Source organism: Coregonus lavaretus (assembly GCF_964263955.1).
Source record: "Coregonus lavaretus genome assembly, chromosome: 32".
Taxonomy (NCBI): domain Eukaryota; kingdom Metazoa; phylum Chordata; class Actinopteri; order Salmoniformes; family Salmonidae; genus Coregonus; species Coregonus lavaretus.
The window spans coordinates 2,529,320-2,550,200 of record NC_140019.1 but is presented as its reverse complement, the minus strand read 5'-3'; the positions used below and the strand labels follow the sequence as shown (position 1 = coordinate 2,550,200).

The window sequence follows — 20,881 nt, the reverse complement described above, 5'->3', positions numbered from 1 at the left end:
TGGACATTTACAAACAGACCAGCTATGCCCTCCGAAAGAGGCAAAACGACAGTACAGGGACAAAGTGGAGTCGCAGTTCAATGGCTCAGATATGAGACATATGTGGCAGGAACTCTAGACAATCACGGATTATAAAGGGAAAGCAAGCCATGCCCGGACAAGCTAAACACCTTCTTCACCCACTTTGAGGAAAACACAGAGCCGCCGTCGCGGGCCACCGCCACTCACAAGGACTGTGAGCTCTTGTTCTCCGTGGTCGATGTGAGTAAGACATTTAAGTGTGTTAACACTCGCAAGGCTGCCGGCCCAGACGGCATCCCAAGCCGCGTCCTCAGAGCATGTGTTAACCAGCTGGCTAGAGTGTTAACAAACATATTCAATCTGTCCCTATCCCAGTCTGTTCTCCTCACTGCTTCAAGATGTCCACCATTGTTCCTGTACCCAAGAAAGTGAAAGTAACTGAACTAAATGTGTTATGAATTTTCTGCCGATGACTGTTATCAGCACCTCACAACCCTGAGCTGCACATTCTACTTCCTATCCCCCACTCCACTCCCCAGCCTGAGAGTCTAGTGGGTACCATAAACCTGCCTCTCAAACTCTCCCTGACCTGTGTGACCTGTGCCCTGATATGTTGCTAGGTATGTTACTAGGGAGCTGGACATCTTCCCATCCTCTTGACTATACAGGTCACACAATACTTGCATATCTCTGGACTTGTGGGATGGTGTGCGTGCCCAAAATCCAGTACCATTCCACTACCTTTCCCACTTTTCGTTCCCATGTGCATCCCCATATTCATCTTCCTCAGTGTGTTTAAATAAAGTTTCTGTGTGTTTACTCTTGGGCTACTTTATTCCACTCTAACCAGGGGTGGTGTCAGTGAGTCACAAACCAGTAAAATACATAGAGCTTTCAAAGGCTAGTTAAGGATCATATCACCTCCACCTTACCCGACACCATAGACCCACTACAATTTGCATACCGCCCCAACAGATCCATGGATGACGCAATCGCCATCGCACAGCACACTGCCCCATCCGATCTGGACAAGAGGAATCCCTACTGTATGTGATATCAGCAGAGAGGTATATTTTTTGGGTGATATCAATATTGACTGACTTTCATCAAGCTGCCCACTCAAGAAAAAGCTTCAAACTGTAACCAGTGTCTGCAACCTGGTTCAGGTTATCAGTCAATCTACCAGGGTAGTTACAAACAGCACAGGAATGAAATCATCAACTGCTTTAAAGCAGTATCTAAATCCATAGGATGTAGTGATCACAAAATAGTAGCCATATCTAGGAAAACCAAAGTTCCAAAGGCTGGGCCTAATATAGTGTATAAGAGGTCATACAATACGTTTTGTAGTGGCTCTTATGTTGATGATGTAAAGAATATTTGCTGGGCTGTGGTGTGTAATGAGTAGCAACCAGACGCTGCACTTGACACATTTATGAAATTGCTTATTCCAGTTACTAATAAGCATGCACCCTTAAGAAATGACTATAAAAACTGTTAAATCCCCTTGGATTGTTGAGGATTAGAAAAATTGTATGGTTGAGAGGGATGAGGCAAAAGTTATGGCAAATAAGTCTGGCAGCACAACCGATTGGCAAACGTACTGCAAATTGAGAAATCATGTGACTAAACTAAATTAAAAGAAGAAGAAACTATACTATGAAACAAAAATAAATGATATAAAGAATGATAGTAAAAAGCTTTGGAGCACCTTAAATTAAATGTTGGGCAAAAAGGCAAACTCAGCTCCATCATTAATTGAATCAGATGGCTCATTCATCACAAAACCATTGATATTACCATGTACTTTAATGATTTTTTCTTTGGCAAGATTAGCAAACTTAGGCATGACATGCCTGCAACAAATGCTGAGACTACACATCAATTTACATTTTAGTCATTTAGCAGACGCTCTTATCCAGAGCGACTTACAGTTAGTGAGTGCATACATTTTTTTTTGTTTGTTTCATACTGGCCCCGCGTGGGAATCGAACCCACAACCCTGGCATTGCAAATGCCATGCTCTACCAACTGAGCTACATCCCTGCCGGCGATTCCCTCCCCTACCCTGGACGACGCTTGGCCAATTGTGCACCACCCCATGGGTCTCCCGGTCGCGGCCGGCTACGACAGAGCCTGGATTCGAACCAGGATCTCTAGTGGCACAGTTAGCACTGCGATGCAGTGCCTTAGACCACTGCGCCACTCGGGAGATATATCCAAGTATATCTGACCATATGGAAAATTACTGAGGATAATAGTGGACGATATTGCCACTCCTATTTGCCATATATTCAATTTAAGCCTACTAGAAAGTGTGTGCCCTCAGGCCTGAAGGGAAGAAAAAGTAATTCCGCTACCTAAGAATACAAAAAGCCCCCTTTACTGGCTCAAATAGCCAACCAATCAGCCTGTTACCAACCCTTAGTAAACTTTTGGAAAAAATTGTTTGACCAGATACAAGGCAATTTTACACTAAACAAATTGACAACAGACTTTCAGCACACTTATAGGGAAGGACATTCAATAAGCACAGCATTTAAACAAATGACTGAGAGAAATTGATGATAAAAAGATTGTGGGGTCTGTTTTGTTAGACTTCAGTGTGGCTTTTGACATTATCGATCATAGTCTGCTGCTGGAAAAACGTATGTGTTATGGCTTTACACCCCCTGCTATATTGTGGATAAAGAGTTACCTGTCTAACAGAACCCAAGTAGCAGCTGTCTAGGCCCCTTACTTTTTCAATCTTTACTAACGACATGCCACTGGCTTTGAGTAAAGCCAGTGTGTCTATGTATGCGGATGACTCAACACTATACACGTCAGCTACTACACCAACTGAAATGACTGCAACACTTAACAAAGAGCTGCAGTTCGTTTCAGAATGGGTGGCAAGGAATAAGTTAGTCCTACATTTTTCAAAAACTAAAAGCATTGTATTTGGGACAAATCATTCACTAAACCCTAAACCTCAACTAAATCTTGTCATGAATAATGTGGAAATTGAGCAAGTTGAGGTGACTAAACTGCATGGAGTAACCCTGGATAATAAACTGTCATGGTCAAAACATATTGACACAACAGTAGATAAGATGGGGAGAAGTCTGTCCATAATAAAACGCTGCTCTGCCTTCTTAACAACATTGTCAACAAGGCAGGTCCTACAGGCCCTGGTTTTGTCGCTGTTCAGTTGTGTGGTCAGGGCCACAAATAGGGAATTAGGAAAATTACAATTGTCTCAGAACAGGGCAGCACAGCTGGCCCTTAAAAGTACACAGAGCGCTAACATTAATGATATGCATGTCAATCTCTCATGGCTGAAAGTGGAGGAGAGATTGACTTCATCACTACTGAGCTGTCTGTTTAAACTACTAGCACACAGCTATCCCACAAGACATGTCAACAGAGGTCTCTTCACAATCCCCAAGTCCAGAACAGACTATGGGAGGCGCACCAGTTGTGGAAAAAGTACCCAATTCTCATACTTGAGTAAAAGTAAAGATACCTTAATATAACATGACTCAAGTAAAGTGAAAGTCACCCAGTAAAATACTACTTCAGTAAAATTCAAAAAATATTTGGTTTTAAATATACTTAAGTACCAAAAGTAAATATAATTGCTAAAATATACTTAAGTATCAAAAGTAAAAAGTATAAATAATTTCAAATCCCTTATATTCAGCAAACCAGACGGCACCATTTTCTTGTTTTTTAAATTTATGGATAGCCAAGGGCACACTCCAACACTCAGACATCATTTACAAACTAAGCATTTGTGCTTAGTGAGTCCGCCAGATCAGAGGAAGTAGGGATGACCAGGGATGTTCTCTTGATAAGTGCATGCATTGGACCATTTTCCAGTCCTGCTAAGCATTCAAAATGTAACGAGTACTTTTGGGTGTCAGGGAAAATGTATGGAGTAAAAAGTACACTATTTTCTTTAGGAATGTAGTGAAGTAAAAGTAAAAGTAGTCAAAAATATAAATAGTAAAGTATAGTACAGATACCCCAAAAAAACTACTTAAGTAGTACTTTAAAGTATTTTTACTTAAGTACTTTACACCACTGAGGCGCACAGTACTACATAGAGCCATGACTACATGGAACTCTATTCCACATCAGGTAACTGATGCAAGCAGTAGAATCAGATTTTAAAAAACAGATACAAATAACCCTTATGGAACAGCGGGGACTTTGAAGAGACCCACACAAAAGTACAGACACGCATATGCACACAAGCGCTAGCGCATGCACTCTACACACACGTACATTGTAATATTGTTGTATGGTGTTAAGTTCCTTGGCGTGCACATCACTGACAACCTGAAATGGTCCATCCACACAGACAGTGTGGTGAAGAAGGCGCAATAGCGCCTCTTCAACCTCAGGAGGCTGAAGAAATTCGGCTTGGACCATAAGACCCTCAAAAACTTCTATAGATGCACCATTGCGAGCATCCTGTCGGGCTGTATCAACGCCTGGTATGGCAATTGCACCGCCCACAACCGCAGTGTCTCTACAACACATCACCGGGGGCACACTGCCTGTCCTCCAGGACATCTACAGCAACCGGTGTCACAGGAAGGCCAAGAAGATCATCAAGGACCTCAGCCACCTGAGCCACGCCCTGTTCACCCCACTACCATCTAGAACAGGGGTGGGCAACTCCTGTCCTCGGGGTCCTGATTGGTGTCACACTTTTGCCCCATCCCTAGCAAACACAGCTGATTAAACTAATTGCATTCTAAACTTAAGATCATGATTAGGTGATCATTGGAGTCAGGTGTGTTTGCTGGGGCTGGGGCAAAACTGTGACACCATTCAGGCACCCAAGGACTGGAGGTGCCCACCCATGATCTAGAAGGCCCTTTGTACATAGTCATTGAACACTGGTCACTTTAATTATGTTTATATACTGTTTTACCCACTTCATATGTATATATTGTATTCTAGACAAGGCTCATCCTATATTGAATTTAACTTAAGTTTTAGTCATTTAGCAGACGCATTTTCATACTTTTTTTGTACTATATAACTACTGCTGTCCACACCTTTTCTATTCATATACTGTCCATACTATCTATACACACCATTATATACAGTGCCTTTGGAAAGTATTCAGACTCCTTGACTTTTTCCACATTTTTATAGATTACAGCCTTATTCTAAAATGTATTAATAAATTAAACAAAGTACTGAGTAAAGGGTCTGAATACTTATGCGCAAAGATTTCTACAAACCTGTTTTCACTTTGTCATTATGGGGTATTGCGTGTATATTGCTGACATAATAAAAAAAAAAATCAATTTTAGAATAAGGCTATAACGTAAAAAAATGTGGAAGAAGTCAAGGGGTCTGAATACTTTCCCGAAGGCACTGTCAAGTGTGGGACCTTATGTAGACAGGTGTGTGCCTTTCCAAATCATGTACAATTAATTTAATTTACTACAGGTGGATTCCAATCAAGTTGTAGAAACATCTCAAGGATGATCAATGGAAACAGGATGCACCTGAGCTCAATTTCGAGTCTCATAGTAAAGGGTCTGAATACTTATGTAAATAATAATTATTTAATTTTTTATATATATATAAATTAGCAAAGATTTCTACAAACCTGTTTTTGCTTTGTCATTATGGGGTATTTTGTGTAGATTGATGAGAAAAATTTTTTTAAATCAATTTTAGCATAAGGTCTGAATACATTCCGAATGTGCTGTATATTTTTGAATGCGTGCAGTCCAGCACTGGATACCAGCCTGTTACCGGAACGCATCTTACAGCCTAAACAAATGAAATCAAATGTTATTTGTCACATGCGCCAAATACAACAGGTGTAGACCTTACCGTGAAATGCTTCTTACGAGTCCTTAACCAACAATGCAGTTCAAGAAAATATTTACTGAATAAACTAAAGTAAAAAATAAAATATAAAGTAACACAATAAAATAACAATAACGAGGCTATATACAGGGGGGTACCGGTACTGAGTCAATGTGCGGGGGTACAGGTTAGTCGAGGTAATTTGTACATGTAGGTAGGGGTAAAGTGACTATGCATAGATAATAAACAGTGAGTAGCAGCAGTGTAAAAACAAAGGGGGGGCGGGGGGGGGGTGTCAATGTTAATAGTCCGGGTGGCCATTTGATTAATTGTTCTGCAGTCTTATGGCTTGGGGGTAGAAGCTGTTAAGGAGCCTTTTGGACCTAGACTTGGTGCTCTGGTACTACTTGCCGTGCGGTAGCAGAGAGAACAGTCCATGACTTGGGTGACTAGAGTCTTTGACCATTTTTGGGGCCTTCCTCTGACACCGCCTAGTATATAGGTCCTGGATGGCAGGAAGCTTGGCCCCAGTAATGTACTGGGCCGTACGCACTACCCTTACGGTCGGATGCCAAGCAGTTGCCATACCAGGCTGTGATGCAACCGGTCAGGATTCTCTCGATGGTGCAGCTGTAGAACTTTTTGAGGATGTGGGGACCCATACCAAACAAGGGGCACTGCCAATCGGGGTATGTCACTGATTACCGGAGCCCCAGAACCCAGAGTGGACCAGGCTTCAGGCATACTTTGGCGCATAAACACAGTTGTGTTAACCCAAAGTTCCACAGTGTTCACGGGTGTCAAAAGTGTTGCATCTCCTACATGTGGGTTCATTGAAAAGTGTCCCTTGTCCATATTCAGACACATGGTGGTCGAGAATGTTCACATTTTTAATTGTTTTGTCATTTAGCAGACGCTCTTATCCAGAGCGACTTACAGTTAGTGAGTGCATACATTTTTCATACTGGCCCCCCATGGGAAACGAACCCACAACCCTGCCGTTGCAAGCGCCATGCTCTACCAACTAAGCTACAGGGGACCAATGGCGCTCATGCGCAGTGTTGCTCTGGATCATGCGAACAGTAATGTCGGGGCACAGGCTACAACTTGTTGCGTGTCCCCCACGCTTCTGCGGCGTCATCACATCGACTGTTCCCAAGGCCTGTTCCCATTTTGAGGGAAGGAATATCCTCCCGTCTCCAGACGCGGGCAATCCGAGTGGTTTCTATGTCGAAACCTGGACAGCTGGTACAGCCGGTATTTGGTCAGAACTGGCAATATTTATGGTGGTGGTGGCATACATCAACAGACGATGAGAGACAGATGGTTTCTCTCCCTCCTAGCCTTTGTCCTCCCCATTGCTGTGGAGCAGGGCGCACAGGCTCTCGCTACAGGTGATGTATGTCCCCGGTTGCCTCAACTCGGTCGCAGATCTTCTATCCAGGTGAGGCCCTCTCTCTTAGGAGTGGTGGGCACACCCCTGGGTGTTCTCCCAGTTAGGGGAAATATTTGGCAGGGCCGACAAAGATCTTTACGCATTGCGAGGAAGCGCGCTTTGTTTCTTTCGATGAGGGACTTGAGGGCTTCATTGGGACCGGACGCACTGGAGCACCAGTGGCCTCTGACACATTTCCCTCGTGGAGCTTGTTCAGGTACATCACCTGTTTGGCCCCGCACTGACCGTTCCTGTGCTCGGTGAAGACGGTATTAAATTGAAGTAATGAAGGTGGGGCTTCCAGCGAGGCGCGGATTTCATTGGCCTTGTCAGGTGTGATTTTAGATCCTTCAACCGAAGTTGCGAGGGTGTGGCTCCCCATAGTATGCTGTACCTCGTTTCCCTCCTTAACATTTACATTTTAGTCATTTAGCAGACGCTCTTATCCAGAGCGACTTACAGGAGCAATTAGGGTTAAGTGCCTTGCTCAAGGGCACATTAACGTCATTTAGCAGACGCTCTTAGCCAGAGCGACTCACAAATTGGTGCGTTCACCCTATAGCCAGTGGGATAACCACTTTACAATTGGGGGGGGGGGGGGGGGGGGTAGAAGGATTCCTTTATCCTATCCCAGGTATTCCTTAAAGAGGTGGGGTTTCAAATGTCTCCGGAAGGTGGTGAGTGACTCCGCTGTCCTGGCGTCGTGAGGGAGCTTGTTCCACCATTGGGGTGCCAGAGCAGCGAACAGTTTTGACTGGGCTGAGCGGGAACTATGCTTCCGCAGAGGAAGGGGAGCCAGCAGGCCAGAGGTGGATGAGCGCAATACTCTCGTTTGGGTGTAGGGACTGGTCAGAGCCTGAAGGTACAGAGGTGCCGTTCCCCTCACTGCTCCATAGGCAAGCACCATGGTCTTGTAGCGGATGCGAGCTTCAACTGGAAGCCAGTGGAGTGTGCGGAGGAGGGGGGTGACGTGAGAGAACTTGGGAAGGTTGAACACCAGACGGGCTGCGGCATTCTGGATGAGTTGTAGGGGTTTAATGGCACAGGCAGGGAGGCCAGCCAACAGCGAGTTGCAGTAGTCCAGACGGGAGATGACAAGCGCCTGGACCAGGACCTGTGCCGCTTCCTGTGTAAGGCAGGGTCGTACTCTCCGAATGTTGTAGAGCATGAACCTGCAGGAGCGGGTCACCGCCTTGATGTTGGCGGAGAACGACAGGGTGTTGTCCAGGGTCACGCCTAGGCTCTTCGCACTCTGGGAGGAGGACACAGCGGAGTTGTCAACCGTGATGGCGAGATCATGGAACGGGCAGTCCTTCCCCGGGAGGAAGAGCAGCTCCGTCTTGCCAGGGTTCAGCTTGAGGTGGTGATCCGTCATCCATACTGATATGTCTGCCAGACATGCAGAGATGCGATTCGCCACCTGGTTATCAGAAGGGGGAAAGGAGAAGATTAGTTGTGTATCGTCAGCGTAGCAATGATAGGAGAGACCATGTGAGGATATGACAGAGCCAAGTGACTTGGTGTATAGGGAGAAAAGGAGAGGGCCTAGAACTGAGCCTTGGGGGACACCAGTGGTGAGAGCACGTGGTGCGGAGACAGCTTCTCGCCACGCCACTTGGTAGGAGCGACCGGTCAGGTAGGACGCAATCCAGGAGTGAGCCGCGCCGGAGATGCCCAGCTCGGAGAGGGTGGAGAGGAGGATCTGATGGTTCACAGTATCAAAGGCAGCAGACAGGTCTAGAAGGACAAGAGCAGAGGAGAGAGAGTTAGCTTTAGCAGTGCGGAGAGTCTCCGTGACACAGAGAAGAGCAGTCTCAGTTGAATGACCAGTCCTGAAACCTGATTGGTTTGGATCAAGAAGGTCATTCTGAGAGAGATAGCAAGAGAGTTGGCTAAAGACGGCACGCTCAATAGTTTTGGAAAGAAAAGAAAGAAGGGATACTGGTCTGTAGTTGTTGACATCAGTGGGGTCGAGTGTTGGTTTTTTGAGAAGGGGAGTAACTCTCGCTCTCTTGAAGACGGAAGGGACATGGCCAGCGGTCAAGGATGAGTTGATCAGCGAGGTGAGGTAGGGGAGAAGGTCACCGGAGATGGTCTGGAGAAGGGAGGAGGGGATGGGGTCAAGCGGGCAGGTTGTTGGGCGGCCTGCAGTCACAAGTCGCAGGATTCAGGGGGGATTCAGGAGGGAGGAAAATGTGGCAAAGAGCTTCCTAGGGTTAGAGGCAGATGCTTGGAATTTAGAATGGTAGAAGGTGGCCTTAGCAGCAGAAACAGATGAAGAAAATGTAGAGAGGAGGGAGTGAAAAGATGTCAGGTCGGCAGGGAGTTTAGTTTTCTTCCATTTCCGCTCCGCTGCCCGGAGCTCTGTTCTGTGAGCTCGCAGTGAGTCATCAAGCCACGGAGCTGGAGGGGAGGACCGAGCCGGCCGGGAGGATAGGGGACACAGAGAGTCAAAGGATGCAGAAAGGGAGGAGAGGAGGGTTGAGGAGGCAGAATCAGGAGATTGGAGGGAGAAGGTTTGAGCAGAGGGAAGAGATGATAGGATGGAAGAGGAGAGAGTAGTGGGAGAGAGAGAGCGAAGGTTGCGGCGGCGCATTACCATCTGTGTAGGGGCAGAGTGAGTAGTGTGGGAGGAGAGCGAGAGAGAAAAGGAAACAAAGTAGTGGTCGGAGACATGGAGGGGAGTTGCAGTGAGATTAGTAGAGGAGCAGCATCTAGTGAAGATGAGGTCAAGCGTATTGCCTGCCTTGTGAGTAGGGGGGGACGGTGAGAGGGTGAGGTCAAAAGAGGAGAGGAGTGGAAAGAAGGAGGCAGAGAGAAATGAGTCAAATGTGGACATAGGGAGGTTGAAATCCCCCAAAACTGTGAGGGGTGAGCCATCCTCAGGAAAGGAACTTATCAAGGCGTCAAGCTCATTGATGAACTCTCCAAGGGAACCTGGAGAGTGGGCTAGTGACTGTGACAGCATGGAATTCAAATGAGGAGATAGACAGATGGGTTAGGGGAAAAATTGAGAATGTCCACTTGGGAGAGATGAGGATTCCTGTGCCACCACCCCTCTGACCAGATGCTCTCGGGGTATGCGAGAACACATGGTCAGATGAGGAGAGAGCAGTAGGAGTGGCAGTGTTTTCAGTGGTAATCCATGTTTCCGTCAGCGCCAGGAAGTCGAGGGACTGGAGATTAGCATAGGCTGGGATGAAGTCAGCCTTGTTGGCAGCAGAACGGCAGTTCCAGAGGCTGCCTGAGACCTGGAACTCCAGGTGTGTGGTGCGTGTAGGGACCACCAGAGGAAACTTAAGGAAACAGTAGTTTTAGTCATACATTTACGATCTGCATTAAACAAAACATATGCTATGCAAGCATTTACAGCAAAGACTACACTTCTCTGACTAACAAATATAGGCATTGATAGGCTATGGAGGGGGGGGGGGGTTCCTGCCTCCCTTCCCCCAACACGTTGACAGTCAGCCTGGCCAGATAGACAGGGCTAATGGGGATCAGCAAGAGAGGAGATGAGAGGAGAGCACTGCAGAGAAGATGTTAGATATGGAGAGGACAGTGAGGAGGCCATTAGGAGATAAACCCATAAATTAGCAGCATTTGTAGAGGGAGGAGGAGAGGAAGGAAAGAGAAAGGATGGAATAGATGGATTGCACAAGGGAACATAACTAGTTTCCTTCTTCTTCAAAGTGAAGAAGGAAAAGTGAAAACAAAAGTCAGTCAAGCTACACTGTTATAAAATTGATATGGCCTTAGTGAGGACTGGAAAGCAACATTTAAAAAGGACAGAGGTGTGTGTGGGTGCTGTGACTGCTGATAAAGAGAGAGCCATATTGACCTTCAGTCGTCTCTCACACACACACTTTCTCAAAGCAACACTGCAGTGACCCTGAAGCCTCAGACAGAGGCAGCCAAACACTCACTGCCTTTCACATACCACTTGATCTCCCTTGATACTAATAAGCATCTCACTTCTCTTAACCGCCAATACAACCGATACAGAAAGCAAGCTGTTTTAGCTCTGTGCTAAAAACAGCAGTGCAACTCACTCACACATTTCAAATTGAACTGTCCAATGGGTAGGCACTACTCAACACACAGACACACACATACAGTGCCTTCGGAAAGTATTCAGACCCCTTGACTTTTTCCACATTTTGTTACGTTACTGCCTTATTCTAAAATGGATTAATAAAAAAAATGTCCTCACCAATCTACACACAATACTCCACAATGACAAAGTGAAAACAGGTTTTTAGAAATGTTTGCAAATGTAATCAAAATAAAAAACCGAAATACCTAATTTGGATTTCATGTAATGGACATACACAAAATAGTCCAAATTGGAGAAGTGAAATGAAAAAAAAGAAAAAAAAAGAAATAACGGAAAAGTGGTGCGTGCATACAGTGAGGGAAAAAAGTATTTGAACTCCTGCTGAATTTGTACGTTTGCCCACTGACAAAGACATGATCAGTCTATAATTTTAATGGTAGGTTTATTTGAACAGTGAGAGACAGAATAACAACAAAATAATCCAGAAAAACGCATGTCAAAAATGTTATAAATTGATTTGCATTTTAATGAGGGAAATAAGTATTTGACCACTCTGCAAAACATGACTAAGTACTTGGTGGCAAAACCCTTGTTGGCAATCACAGAGGTCAGACGTTTCTTGTAGTTGGCCACCAGGTTTGCACACATCTAAGGAGGGATTTTGTCCCACTCCTCTTTGCAGATCTTCTCCGAGTCATTAAGGTTTCGAGGCTGACGTTTGGCAACTCGAACCTTCAGCTCCCTCCACAGATTTTCTATGGGATTAAGGTCTGGAGACTGGCTAGGCCACTCCAGGACCTTAATGTGCTTCTTCTTGAGCCACTCCTTTGTTGCCTTGGCCGTGTGTTTTGGGTCATTGTCATGCTGGAATACCCATCCACGATCCATTTTCAATGCCCTGGCTGAGGGAAGGAGGTTCTCACCCAAGATTTGACGGTACATGGCCCCGTCCATCGTCCCTTTGATGCAGTGAAGTTGTCTTTTCCCCTTAGCAGAAAAACACCCCCAAAGCATAATGTTTCCACCTCCATGTTTGACGGTGGGGATGGTGTTCTTGGGGTCATAGGCAGCATTCCTCCTCCTCCAAACATGGCGAGTTGAGTTGATGCCAAAGAGCTCGATTTTGGTCTCATCTGACCACAACACTTTCACCCAGTTCTCCTCTGAATCATTCAGACGTTCATTGGCAAACTTCAGACAGGCCTGTATATATGCTTTCTTGAGCAGGGGGACCTTGCGGGCGCTGCAGGATTTCAGTCCTTCACGGCGTAGTGAGTTACCAATTGTTTTCTTGGTGACTATGGTCCCAGCTGCCTTGAGATCATTGACAAGATCCTCCTGTGTAGTTCAGGGCTGATTCCTCACCGTTCTCATGATCATTGCAACTCCGCGAGGTGAGATCTTGCATGGAGCCCCAGGCTGAGGGAGATTGACAGTTATTTTGTGTTTCTTCCATTTGCGAATAACCGCACCAACTTTTGTCACCTTCTCACCAAGCTGCTTGGCGGTGGTCTTGTAGCCCATTCTAGCCTTGTGTAGGGCTACAATCTTGTCCCTGACATCCTTGGAGAGCTCTTTGGTCTTGGCCATGGTGGAGAGTTTGGAATCTGATTGATTGATTGCTTCTGTGGACAGGTGTCTTTTATACAGGTAACAAGGTGAGATTAGGAGCACTGCCTTTAAGAGTGTGCTCCTAATCTCAGCTCGTTACCTTTATAAAAGACACCTGGGAGCCAGAAATCTTTCTGATTGAGAGGGGTTCAAATACTTATTTCCCTCATTAAAATGCAAATCAATTGATAACATTTTTGACATGCGTTTTTCAGGATATTTTTGTTGTTATTCTGTCTCTCACTGTTCAAATAAACCTACCATTAAAATTATAGACTGATCATTTCTTTGTCAGTGGGCAAACGTACAAAATCAGCAGGGGTTCAAATACTTTTTTCCCTCACTGTATGTATTCACCCCCTTGCTATGAAGGACCTAAATAAGATCTGGTGCAACCAATTACCTTCAGATGTCACATAATTAGTTAAATAAAGTCCACCTGTGTGCAATCTAAGTGTCACATGATCTGTCACATGATCTCAGTATATATACACCTGTTCTGAAAGGCTCCAGAGTCTGCAACACCACTAAGCAAGGGGCACCACCAAGCAAGCGGCACCATGAAGACCAAGGATCTCTCCAAACAGGTCAGGGACAAAGTTGTGGAGAAGTACAGATCAGGGTTGGGTTATAAAAAAATATCCGAAACTTTGAACATCCCACGGAGCACCATTAAATGCATTATTAAAAAATTGAAAGAATATGGCACCACAACAAACCTGCCAAGAGAGGGCCGCCCACCAAAATTAAAGGACCAGGCAAGGAAGGCATTAATCAGAGAAGCAACAAAGAGACCAAAGAAAACCCTGAAGGAGCTGCAAAGCGCCACAGCGGAGATTGGAGTATCTTTCCATAGGACCACTTTAAGCCATACACTCCACAGAGCTGGGCTTTACGGAAGAATGGCCAGAAAAAAAGCCATTGCTTCTAATGGACATTAGACCGGTGGAAATCTGTCCTTTGGTCTGATGAGTCCAAATTTGAGATTTTTGGTTCCAACCGCCGTGTCTTTGTGAGACGCAGAGTAGGTGAACGGATGATCTCCGCATGTGTGGTTCCCACCGTGAAGCATGGAGGAGGAGGTGTGATGGTGTGGTGATGCTTTGCTGGTGACACTGTCAGTGATTTATTTAGAATTCAAGGCACGCTTAACCAGCATGGCTACTACAGCATTCTGCAGCAATATGCCATCCCATCTGGTTTGCACTTAGTGGGACTTTCATTTATTTTTCAACAGGACAATGGCTCAAAACACACCTCCAGGCTGTGTAAGGGCTATTTCACCAAGGAGAGTGATGGAGTGCTGCATTAGATGACCTGGCCTACACAATCACCCAACCTCAACCCAATTGAGATGGTTTGGGATGAGTTGGACCGTAGAGTGTAGGAAAAGCAGCCAACAAGTGCTCAGCATATGTGGGAACTCCTTCAAGACTGTTGGAAAAGCATTCCAAGTGAAGCTGGTCAAGAGAATGCCAAGAGTGTGCAAAGCTGTCATCAAGGCAAGAATAATATAAAATATAAAATATATTTTGATTTCTTAAAACGTTTTTGGTTACTACATGATTCCATATGTGTTATTTCATAGTTTTGATGTCTGCACTATTATTCTACAATGTAGAAAATAGTAAAAATAAAGAAAAAACCCTTGAATGAGTAGGTGTGTCCAAACCTTTGACTGGTACTGTATATATACACTCACACACTCAGACACCAACCCACATGCACGTACACACAGACACACACACACACACACAATATTTAGAAAGCCACAGTGATAAGGCTATCCACCAGATATAGCTGCATCACTACTCTTCTAAGTGTGTTTAATGGTGTGTGTCTTTCTGTGGTAGTGTTGCAGTCTCGGGTCTGAGGTGAGAGGGGCCTCAGACAGGGAGCAGCTACAGTGGTTCTTATAAATTCTAAAAGGTTCTTGAAATGTATGAAAGCCTGCAGATATGTCCCTTTCATAGCACACAGCAAATTTGTGTCAGCGTCTGGGTGAAGTGGTGAAACGGAATCAGGCGCAGGACACAGAACTGAGAAAATGAATGGATTTACTAAACAAAAGTAAACCATAACAAACCCTCCACGCAGGGAAGAGCAGAACAACAGCTCACCAAACGACGTAAGACAATGGACAATCACGCACAAACTCAGGAGGGAAAACAGAGGTAATTATAGGGACACAAATAAGCATAATGGGTAACAGGTGCGATAAATAAAGACAAGACTAGTGTAACACAGAAACATCGATCGGTGGCAGCTAGTACTCCGGTGACGACGAACGCCGAAGCCTGCCCGAGCAAGGAGGAGGGGCAGCCTTGGCTGTATTCGTGACAGTGGAGAGACACATGGAACGAGGGGTTAATACGGTAATCAGAGGGGAGTTGTAATCTATAACAAACCTTGTTCAACCTCCCCAGGACTTTAAAGGGCCCCACAAACTGCCGACCCAGCTTCCGGCAGGGCAGGCGAAGGGGCAGGTTTCGGGTCGAGAGCCAGACCCAGTCCCCCGGTGCATACACCGGAGCCTCACTGCGGTGGCGGTCGGCACTCGCCTTCTGTCTCCTAATAGCCCTTTGCAGGCGTACATGGGCAGCGTTCCATGTCTCCTCCGAGCGCCGAAACCATTAATCCACCGCAGCTGCCTCGATCTAGCACTGATGCCATGGTGCCAGGACTGGCTGGTAACCTAGTACACACTGAAAGGGAGACAGGTCAGTGGAGGAGTGGCGGAGGGAATTTTGTGCCATGTCTGCCCAGGGGATGTAAACTGACCAATCCCCCTGCCGGTCCTGGCAATATGACCTCAGAAACCTACCCACATCCTGGTTTACTCTCTCCACCTGCCCATTACTCTTGGGGTGAAACCCTGAGGTCAGGCTGACCGAGACCCTCAGATGGTCCATGAACGCCTTCCAGACCCTTGATGTAAACTGGGGACCCCGATCAGACACTATATCCTCAGGTATCCCGTAGTGCCGGAAGACATGTGTAAACAGGGCCTCCGCGGTCTGTAGGGCAGTAGGGAGACCGGGCAAAGGAATTAGACGACAGGACTTAGAAAACCGATCCACAACGACCAGGATTGTGGTGTTACCTTGTGACTGAGGAAGATCCTTAACAAAGTCCACCGATAGGTGTGACCACGGCCGTTGCGGAACGGGGAGAGGTTGTAATTTCCCTCTGGGCAGGTGTCTAGGTGCCTTGCACTGCGCGCACACCGAACAGGAAGAAACATAAACCCTCACGTCCTGAGCTAAGGTAGGCCACCAGTACTTCCCACTAAGACAGCTCACTGTCCGACTGATGCCAGGATGGCCAGAAGAGGGTGACGTGTGAGCCCAATAGATCAAACGATCGCGAACCTCAGACGGAACATACACACGACCCACTGCACACTGGGGGAGAGTGGGCTCATTGCGTAACGCCCGCTCGATGTCCGTGTCAACCTCCCATACCACCGGTGCCACCAGACAAGAAGCCGGAAGTATGGGAGTGGGCTCCCTGGTCTGCTCCTCTGAGTCATACAGCCGGGACAGAGCGTCTGCCTCAGCATTCTGGGAACCTGGTCTGTACGATAGGGTGAACACAAAATGCATGAAAAACATGGCCCACCTTGCCTGACGAGGTTTCAGTCTCCTCGCTGCCCGTATGTACTCCAGATTGCGGTGGTCAGTCAAAATGAGAAAAGGGTGTTTTGCCCCCTCAAGCCAATGTCTCCAAACCTTAAGAGCTTTCACAACAGCTAACAGCTCCCGGACCCCCACATCATAGTTTTGCTCCGCCGGGCTGAGCTTCTTCGAAAAGAAAGCACAGGGGCAGAGTTTGGGAGGCGTACCCGAGCGCTGAGACAGTACAGCTCCTATCACAGCCTCGGACGCGTCTACCTCGACTGTGAATTGCAAGGAAGGATCCGGATGAGCCAGCACGGGAGCCGAGGTGAACAGCGCCTTCAGCTGACCAAAAGCCCTGTCCGCCTCAGCTGACCACTGCAGGCGCACCGGTCCGCCCTTCAGCAAAGAGGTTATGGGAGCTGCTACCTGACCAATGCCCCGGATAAATCTCCGGTAGTAGTTGGCAAACCCCAAAAATCGCTGAACCTCCTTTACCGTGGTAGGAGTCGGCCAATTACGCACGGCTGAAATGCAGTCACAATCCATCTCGACCCCTGACTCTGACAGGCGGTATCCTAAGAAAGAGATGGACTGTTTGAAGAACAGACATTTCTCAGCCTTAACGTACAGGTCATGCTCCAACAGTCTACCAAGCACCTTGCGCACCAGGGACACATGCTCGTCGCATGTAGCGGAGTAGATGAGAATATCATCTATATACACCACTACACCCTGTCCGTGCAGATCCCTGAAAATCTCATCGACAAAGGATTGAAAGACTGAGGGAACATTCATCAACCCGTACGGCATGACGAGGTACTAATAGTGACCAGAGGTGGTACTAAATGCCGTCTTCCACTCGTCCCCTTCCCGGATACGAACCAGATCGCGCTCCTGAGGTCCAATTTTGTGAAGAAGCGCGCCCCGTGCAATGACTCCATCATACTAGCTATGAGAGGTAGAGGATAGCTGTATTTTATGATTATCTGATTTAGACCTCGATAGTCAATGCACGGGCGTAAACCTCCATCCTTCTTCTTCACAAAAAAGAAACTCGAGGAGGCAGGGGAAATGGAGGGCCGAATGCATCCCTGTCCCAGAGATACGGTGACATATGTCTCCATAGCCACCATCTCCTCCTGTGACAGAGGATACACGTGACTCCTGGGAAGTGCAGCGCCCTCCAATCCCCTCGTCGATGGGGTGGTAATTGAGTCGCCTTCTTTTTACAGAAGGCAAGAGCCAAATCGGCATATTCTGAGGACCCTGATCCGGACGTCCGCGGGTGGCCAACAGGTTATCCAGCCGGATCGATAAATCTACCAGCTGGTCCAGGTGTAGATTCGTGTCCCTGCAGGCCAGCTCCCTACAAACGTCCTCAACGTAGACTGCATCGGTAGTGGTCAATCAGGGCCCTCTCATTCCATCCCGCGCTGGCTGCCAGTGTCCTGGACTCCAGGGCGTAGTCCTGTGTGCTCCTCCTCCCCTGTCTGAGGTAAAACAGACGCTCCCCCGCCGCTCTCTCCTCCGGCGGATGATCGAATACTGCCCGGAAATGGCGGGTGAAATCCTCATAACGTACGGACTCAGCGTCTATTCCACCCCACTCCGCGTTGGCCCATTCCAGCGCTCTGCCCGACAGACAGGAGATGAGGGCGAACACGCTCTCGTATGCCGAGGGAGCTGGGTGGATGGTTGCCAGGTAGAACTCCACCTGGAGCAGGAAAACCCTTACACCCGGCAGCAGACCATCATATTCCCTCGGGAGCGAGAGCCGAATTCCACTGGATCCAGGGTTTGATGGTCTTGATGGGGGAGAAATTAGAGGAGGAGGAAGTGTAGGAAACACACTTCTCTCCCATCGATCCATGGTGTTCACCACTCGATCCATAGCCGACCCTAAAGCCTGCAGCATGGTCGAGTGCTGCTGGATGCGTTCCTCCACCGAGGCGCTGGGATCGGACGTGCCTGCTGACTCCATAGGTGGTGCGTGATTCTGTCAGAGTCTGGGTGAAGTGGTGAAACAGAATCAGGTGCAGGACACAGAACTGAGAAAATTGATGGATTTACTAATAACTTTCTGTATACCAGGTGGTGTGGGTTAACAAACCCTCCACGCAGGGAAGAGCAGAACAACAGCTCACCAAATGACGTAAGACAACGGACAATCACGCACAAACTCAGGAGGGAAAACAGAGGTAATTATAGGGACACAAATAAGCATAATTGGTAACAGGTGATATAAATAAAGACAAGACTAGTGTAACACAGAAACATCGATCGGTGGCAGCTAGTCCGGTGACGACGAACGCCGAAGCCTGCCCGAGCAAGGAGGAGGGGCAGCCTCGGCTGTATTCGTGACAATTGGCCAGTGTTAACTAGTGTTGATTTTTCCTTGTACAATTTATAGTGTTGATTCAGGAGTTCAATTAACACTAAGAATTACACATCACTTTGCAAGCCAGCATAATGTGACTTTTAGGCCTGATGTGGCCTGTAAACCATGAATTTCAGTCCAATGTATTAGGGTAAAACTAGACCCTCAAAATAAGGCCTTATGAAATATGTATTGTATTGTCTTAGAATAGAATACAATGAATAACATGTTAATGATAACATATTCACTTAGGATCTCACTTGGTGAAGGCCACAGGACTGAAAATGAATGAACGCAACAACCATGTCTCTGTTACTAGCGAACACAGTCATGGGTGGTACTGGTAACAAATAAATTCACTCTAAAGGCACCCTGGGAAATATGCAAATAAGGCTATAGTGTTAAAAGAACCACCACATTTTAAAGAACCATATGATTTAAGTTCTTTACAGAACCTAATAGATGTCTACAAATAACCATGCATGAAAGAGTTCTATAAAGAACCTTTATCAATGCAGTTCCAAAGAACCATAAATGTTTTTTTGCAGAACCTTTTATGATGGTTCCTTATGGAACCAATAATGGTTCTTTGGAGCTCTTGTTTTTTGTATGGTTCTTCAAAGAACCATCCCATTTAAGGTTCTTCAGATAAACTAAAATGGTTCCCCCATGACATCGCTCTGAAGAACCTTATTTGATTCCAACTGGAACCTTTATTTTTAGGAGTGTAGTCAGTAAAATGTCCTCAGAGGGCAAACTGATTCATAGATAGCGACAAGAGAAAGGCACAGAGGGTCGGTGTGGCTGAAGAGTGTCTCTGGTCTTGACGCATCTTTAAAATCAGCTTACAAGTCGACTTCCCCTTCACGGGTCTAAACAGTGTGTTTTAAGCTGATGTACTGTATATCCTCCATTCTTAAGCAAAACTTCAAAACTATTGTCTATTACTAATCCATTAGCAGGCCTAGTTGATGAATTTCAAAAAAACGATTAACAGGTAGGTTGTGTGGTGTGTGTCTGTGAGAGAAAGACAGAGTTATAAGAGAGAGTTTTCCCTTACGTCATTATCAAACAGTGCCTGTTGTGTGTGTGTGTGTGTGTTGTCTGTGATGCCTACTGTTACCTTGAGTGAGTCGAAGCAGGCGATGACTCTGCCGTTCTCCACGTGGCAGCTCCTGGCCGGGTGGGCGAACTTACACTCAGCGTCCGAGCGGGAGCAGGTACCCCTCTGAAACTCTCGACACACCTCTAGGGTCAGCCACTTAGTGTCCCGGCCCATGGCCATACTTCCCATACTGACTGCCATCACAGCCCCTCAGGACAGGAGGGGGCAAGTGGGTACGGATGTAGGGGTGGACAAAATTGGTAACAACAAAAATACTGATGCAGATTAACATTTACTCCTTGGCAAGATAAGAGGAGATGAGAATGTGTGAGAGAGAAAAATATCCTGGATACAAATGAACAGCTGGTCCTTTGGGAATTACTGAGTTTATGGGTATGTGGGCTTGAGTAGTTGTTTTTTCTTGGGTAAGTGCGGGTCCCAGATCCACTGGTGATGGGATGAGTTCTCAGAGCTAGACGGTGAGCAGAGGCCAGCTCTGTCTCATAGGAAAAGAGGAAATTGGGGCACCTCACCCTGGCATGCAAGGATTTGTAGTTCAGGCAGGCACTGTCCTAGAGCGAGAAGCACTCCAATGACAGCTTACACACTCACACAGAGTGCTGTGCTGTGCTCTACTCTCACCTAGTAGGGCTAGGAGCCTGTCCTACGCAGACAGCAGCAATACACAGCGGCAGCAGACCGCCAGCCAGCCAAACACTCCCACAGCCACAACACTAACAGCAATGGACCAGACCAGAGCGTCAGGCACCCACTCACAGTCTTCTTAGGCACTTTGGAGTTCCACTTCTTCCTCTTATTTTAGTCTCTTTCT

General features: G+C 46.7%; 1 protein-coding gene across 1 annotated transcript in view; it reads right to left on the bottom strand.

Annotated features, from left to right (window-relative positions):
* The window catches only part of LOC311107655 (muscleblind-like protein 3), a gene marked incomplete at both ends in the record, with an annotated part of 49,582 nt that extends 29,332 nt beyond the window's left edge, over window positions 1-20,250 (bottom strand). The window contains one exon of the mRNA XM_084150182.1: window positions 20,068-20,250. Coding sequence (XP_084006308.1) covers window positions 20,068-20,250 — 183 coding nt within the window. The remainder of the gene's footprint in view (window positions 1-20,067) is intronic.
* Window positions 20,251-20,881: the final 631 nt, after the last annotated feature.